Genomic DNA, 7056 nt, shown 5'->3' with positions numbered 1-7056 from the left:
GGATACCTTGATAGTGCCATGGGATTAAGTGCCTTGAAAATTAGGATGTAGTGCACTACTTTAAAAGAGGAGAAACATGTTCTATGAAATGAAATGAAATCTCTAATTTTAACGTCCCACAATTATACCGGTTAGGCTAAAGGAGACGGTGATAATGAGAAATGAGTGAAATGGTGGAATGAAGAAAGTGGAAGGAAACGGGAGAACCCCGAGAAAATCCACGAGCACGGTGTTTGTCCATCACAAATTCCACTCGGCGCGAGCTGGGATCGAACCAGGTACCCCAAGCACCGGAGGTGAATGCTCTACCACTGAGCCACCGCGCCCTCCAAACATGTTCTATCCTTGCTAAACTAGCGGTTGGAAAACCACTGCAAGCGAAGGAAAGCGAAATGTCCTTAGTTAAAGTGAAAAGGGAAAAAAAAAAAAAACGAAATCTCAAGATTTTTTTTTCTATATAAGAACTAGTGTTTGGTGATGTGTTAACACGTTTATCACATTGTCAGGTATTACAATACCGTCCATTACTTCACCTGAGCTGCGTCTATTGAGAGCCTTTCGCACCGCGGAATCAAACTACCGCTAATTTTACAATTTTTCTGTAATATTTGGAAGGCCTATAAAAATGTTCAGAGAAGTGATCAGTGAACATCAGTGAATATCAGAGAAGTGAGTCGTGATAACGGTAACATATGCAAAATGATACTGTCTAGTGGGCTTTCGTTTTTCACTTTTCGATTAATTTTATCTGTTTTGAAGAAACTACAGAACAACTGAAAAATTGTCTATAGTTTTATGTCGCAGTACATAAGGCTCTTAAGAGGGGGTAATAGTGTGTTTAGACGCGTATGAGTACTTCAGGTAGAGTATAACGAAGAATGTTTGTGGATTACTGCCCAAACCTTCAAACCTTTTAAGTGCAGACTTCCACCTGGGCAGTTTAGACTTCCACCTGATTTGTATGAAAAAGATAAACTATATTTCTCTTCTTCTTCTTCTTCTTCTTATAATAATAATAATAATAATAATAATAATAATAATAATAATAATAATAATAATAATAATAATAATAATAATAATAATAATAATAATAATTATTATTATTATTATTATTATTATTATTATTATTATTATTATTACAGATTTGCTACATCAAAAGCAAGTGTTTACTTACGATACAAATATATATGCCAACGATTTCATTCCTATAATGGATAGTTTCAAAATTTTTTTTCTCTTATCAAGAATATATCGGATGTCAAAATTTTAACCGATATTTAGGCAATCCACTTCCCCACGCTTTTGCAGTATATACATATGAAATGACGCGTTGGAGGACTATACTTACTAACAAGACTTATCTACTTGTTTTGAACAAAAGGATTTACCTTTCCAACTTCGTCAGCTGATTTTTAAATACCCTACATATTAAAACCACATTATTCAAATCTGATTTTAAATGTTTTGACCAATATGCAAAATATGGGCTTCACGACTGCTACAATTTGACATTATACATCAGTGGCAAAGTTCTGCCAAAGCTATTTTCTTTGGCATCATTTGCATCACGACGTAGTAGATGAACTGTAACAGACATATGCATGATAAAAGGGTAGAGATGTTATACTTTTCTTCACTGTTTCATATGTCAAGTGTACTGAACACAACTCTTGATAGAAAACCAATAATAATTCACGCAAAACCCAATATTTTTTTTATTACAACCAGCTTTGCGAAAGGAACTCACAAGAATTGTTGTGAGGACTATTTTAAGAGACGAACCTACCAAACAAATAATAGCTGTAGAATTCATCAGGTTGGCATAGCAAATTGCCGAGATTTTTCATAAGGACGTTGCATCCGTTTACTTCTCTCCCTCGCTGCCTGGGACCAAATTACCGAATAAAAAAATGCCTCTGGTATGCTTTATGGAGCATTATTTTTGAGAAGAAGAAAGCTAGATCGATAGGAGAGTTGCCCATGTATGGTCATTCGCCATCAACTAGTTCGACAACAAGCTGTGATTTTCCAACACGAAATAGAAGGTCATGTTTATTATGCTATACGTGTATTGAAACCATTGATTTTCATAGGTAAATGTATATATCTAGTGACCCAAGGTACTTATAAATTAATGCTGGTTAGAATAGTTATTTTGGTGTCAAATTATAAGTTTGCTAAACTTAAATATGGTATAATGTCTAATGTCACTTAAAACCCTTACTGTCAGGTAAGACTATAGTCTCAAACGGTCATACGTGTAAAGCTACTAATGTACATATGCATACATTATCTAAGGACATACCGTATCGATCCCCCTGTGGTTCCCCCGTACTAAATGAGATTTTGTCTGGTAGTTTGTCACAGGAAAACAAAATTTAGATATCATCATGAGAAAAAGTTGAGTAAAGTCAAACATGGCGGCTAAGGATCAGACGATTTAAGTAGTAGAATATATTTAAATAGGTGTAAGTCAATGTTTAATTCGTTTAGAGAGTTGAAACAAGAGACAGGATACACAGGATAGAACAGACGTTCAGAGCACTTATGGTGTAGGTCCATTACACGAAGTGGTCTCTAAGGAGAGGGAGGAAATTGAAAAATGAACACTATGAAAAATGAGATTTGCCTCCTTGTCCGGAGGCAATTATGCATACGATGGTCACTAAATGCTCTAGAATGCATTTCTTGGGAAGTTCTCATAAGATTCTTTTCGTACTATATCCATACTGTGCATAGTTGCCTAGAGCAAGGGGCAAAACCCCAGTTTTCATATATATATATATATATATATATATATATATATATATATATATATATATATATATATAGGCATCACAATAAGAGAAGATCTGTGCCAGGCAAGACTGGAGCTCCTGAGGAAGGCTTCGAGCAAATATGGCGCTAAAAGAGTTTTTACGCAAGACGGCAAAATTGTGGTTGTGAATGGTGATTCTAAGCATTTCATAACAACATTGCAACAGCTTTCGAACCTTAGCTTTTAAGCAGAGTTCAGTGAATTAAAGTGGGATATTGTTTACGAGTTACTTCGGATAAATTTCCATAGTTTATGTGCTATAATTTTTCAATTGCGATGTACTCCAACTACGGAAGAAGAACCGTTAATTTACGCTTATCACAATTTAATACAAAATACAAATGGTGCGTAAAATTTCGTGTGTAAATTGTGAAACTCGCATGCCAAAGTTGTTAAACAACCATTGCAACGTTCCGCTCAATGTATGCCAACTTTGGAAGAAGAACCGATTTTAATACAGCAATACTATAGATAAAATAACCTGTTCCAAAATGACTCCATTTTCTATTTGTTTGGTCTACTATACTCTTGATAAAGTAATGTAAAATCAAAATATTAAAAGCATAACAAAATGCTTTGTGAACTAAAACAAGAAAAGTTATAGTAAATGCAAATCGTTAGGTTATTCCACTTGCTCCACTCATCCAAGTTTAGGGAGAAGCATTACATTTTCAAAAATATATGCACAGGTAAAGAAACCCTAATCTAACCTACTCCAAATAAAGAGCATGAACTCTATACAATTTGTATTCATAATACTATAGCAAAAAAAAAAAAAAAAAAAAAAGATTTCTCTCCTGAATGTTACTACAATATATGTAAACCTTCTGCGGAGTGGGTATGTAAGTTAATGTAGCGAAACTGATGCTATGATTGTTATAGTGCTGTTACGATATTCAAGAGATTGAAATAGGTTTTTAACACTCATCCATAACATGAATATCAGTATAAACATCATTTACTAAGCATAATTGTAAAAATTCACACCTCATAAAATAATATTTTGTTATATTTCGTAGTCGTTTCTGGCCTAAATATTTTTTAATTATATATTTTTTAAATGTATTTAACAATTTGGGACTACAGCACAACAAGCATAAACCATGCTAAATTGTAAGCACGGATATTTTGCCGCAAAGTTTGTACTCATTACCGTCTACTATATTGATACGTTTATTCTTTTGCAATTCGTATTTTCTACTTTCGATAGTGATAATTATATTTCTAGTGTTTGTATAGGTATAATATTTATAATGTGTTCAAATTTGTGTATCTTAATTGGTTGTTTGGTTGCTGCAGGTCAAGGTAAGCTAATAGAATACCTTAAGTTAAATATCTCTATATATTTACATAGTCATCCATGCATTCAGGTTATATTCAATTTTTATGCCACACTCAGTAGATTTCTAATTTATGAATAGAACACCATATACAGTAGGAACCAATACAACTCTCACGAACAGTACTAATGAATCTTTTATACAGCATAGGCCTCCCGATAAAAAATCAACGAAGCTTAGCATTGCTCAAGCAAATATTCGCTCCCTTGCTCCAAAAATTGACGAATTGCGAATCTTGGCAAACGAGGAAAAATACGATCTTATTGTCATAACTGAATCATGGCTCGATAGTGCCCTAAACTCATCAGCCGTTGAAATAAACAACTATCGTTTGTTGAGAAGTGATCGGACGGACAGGCGAGGAGGAGGAGTTGCTGTATATTTCCGTAGTAATTTAAATGTGAAACTGCTTAATGTTGATGTCTCGCATAAAGACGAAATTGACTCTGTATGTCTCAAAATTACCATAAATTCGGTTAGGTTAGGCATATGTGCCATATACAGACCACCCAGCGTTGCATACACTAAATTGGCGATGCTCGAAGAAGTAATCACGAATGTAGGCTCTATGACTGATAATCTGCTCATTATAGGAGATCTAAATTGTGACTTCCTTACGCCTTCGAAGTGTGACACAGCTTATTTATGTTCAATACTTGATAGCTTTCAGCTGTCGCAAATCTTAAAAGAACCAACACGTATCACTGAAACCACTGAAACACTTCTTGATGTATTTATTACTAATAATAGCAATATAATTCACTCCAGTGGAGTAAAACTACCAATCGGTACTTCAGATCACTCTTTAGCATATATATGTTTGCAATTCGAAAAGCCAACAAAAGACAAGAGCAAAATAAAGACATATCGCAATTTTAAGTATTTTGATCAGTCCAAATTCACTAGTGATATAGAACGCATAGATTGGAAACCAATTGAAAACCTACCTGACGTAGATAAGAAAGTCGAATTCTTAGAAAACACAATAGTTAGCATTTTTGATAAACATGCCCCTCTATGCTCTTCGAGAATTACAAAAAACAACAGTCCGTGGTTAACTGACAACGTCCAGTTTCTAATAAAATTAAAAAATCGTGCATATCTCAAATTCAAAAGGACAAGAACTGATGTTCTTTGGAATGAATACAAACAATTACGGAACTTTACTACAGCCGTGATACGACAAGAGAAAAGAGCATATTTCACACAGTTTTTCAATAGTTATAATCTGAGCTCCAAGGACGTATGGAATAAATTAAGAACTCTTGGTATTAGTAGTCGAAAAAATTCCCAAGCATTACCAGATGATCTTGCAGACTGCAATGAGATTAACGCGCACTTTGGTGAAATTTGTAATGATAGAAATATCGACTAGAATGCAGTTCAAAACCGCCTAACTGTATATAACAATACTAAATTCTGTTCAAGTATGAATTCATTCGAACTCCGTAACATAAGCAACTTTGATGTTCAGAACGCTATTAAAAATTTAAATTCAAATGCAGCTGGACACGAAGGCATTACAGGAAAGATGCTTAGACTTGTTTTACTACACATTATATCACCATTAACACATATAATAAATTATTCCATAACCACATGCTCCTTTCCATTATCCTGGAAAGAAACTTTTGTAATGCCTATAGCGAAAAAGCAAAATGTATCATCTCTAAACGACCTTAGGCCTATTAGCCTATTACCAATATTGTCCAAAGTTATGGAGAAACTTGTGCATAACCAGCTCAATGATTACGTCATTAATAATAATATCTTACCCCTACACCAATCAGGCTTTCGCAATTCACATAGCACTGCCACAGCCCTACTTCATATCACTGACGACATTTTTCGAGCATTAGATAACAACCAGATATCATTTCTGGTATTATTAGATCTTACTAAAGCATTTGATTCAGTTCATCACGACTTACTTCTAGCTAAAATGAAATACTATAACTTTTCCACTAACACGATCCAGTGGTTCAGATCATATCTTTCAGATAGGCAACAAAGAGTGGTACTAAGAGATCCTAAACTTGCAGTATCAAACCGAATCAGTCTTCAAAGAGGAGTGCCACAGGGATCAATACTAGGACCTCTGCTATTTTGTCTATATACAGCAGATGTACCAAAGCTACACTCTAGAATACATCTGTACGCGGATGATACACAACTCTGCTTAGCCACGTCTCCAGAGCACGCCTTACAAAGTGCAGCCCTCATCAATGAAGACTTAGAAATATTTAGTGATTGGTGCTTGTCCAATTCCTTGAAAATAAACGCAAGTAAATGCATATTTACAGTCATGGGAACAAGAGAAAATCTTAGGAAATTGGAAACTGGACAAATTAATATTTCCATTCGAGACACGCCGTTAGATTACTCACCTTCAGTAAAAAATCTCGGATTAATACTAGATGGTGAGTTAAAATGGAAGCGACATATATCTACTGTTTCTAATAAATCAATATCAATTCTGCGATTATTATACAAATATAATGATTTTCTAAATCAGAACATAAAACTGTATTTAGTGAACACGCTTATTTTTCCACTGTTCGACTATTGTGATTCTGTATATGGACCAGCCATTACTAAATCCTTAGCAATATCAATCCAAAAAGTTCAAAATGCCTGCATGAGATTTATCTATAACACGCGAAAATGTGAACATATACTGTCCTTACTAAATCAAAACAACATTCTAACAATGTCAAGGAGGCGTTTGTTGCATCTGTACTGCCAGATACATAAAGTCATACACAAAAATGGTCCCCTATATCTTAAAAGTAAGCTGACGTTCCGAAATGAAATCCATCCATACGAAACAAAACGTTCCCGTACATTTGACATCCCGCGGCATACATTAACAAAAGCAGCGAAATCATTCTCTATTTC

General features: G+C 34.5%; 1 protein-coding gene across 1 annotated transcript; it reads left to right on the top strand.

The window, feature by feature from the left end:
- The first annotated feature begins 4231 nt into the window (after window positions 1-4231).
- LOC145672465 (uncharacterized) lies at window positions 4232-5533 on the top strand. Its single transcript, XM_081741621.1, has one exon. The coding sequence runs from the start codon at window positions 4232-4234 to the stop codon at window positions 5531-5533; it is 1302 nt and encodes a 433-aa protein (XP_081597747.1).
- The last annotated feature ends 1523 nt before the right edge of the window (window positions 5534-7056 follow it).

The sequence above is a fragment of the Thermobia domestica genome, chromosome 16, assembly GCF_964235325.1.
Source record: "Thermobia domestica chromosome 16, izTheDome1.hap1.1, whole genome shotgun sequence".
In the NCBI taxonomy this organism is placed as follows: domain Eukaryota; kingdom Metazoa; phylum Arthropoda; class Insecta; order Zygentoma; family Lepismatidae; genus Thermobia; species Thermobia domestica.
The sequence above is the reverse complement of the archived record's forward strand: the minus strand, read 5'-3'. Positions and strand labels throughout refer to the sequence as shown.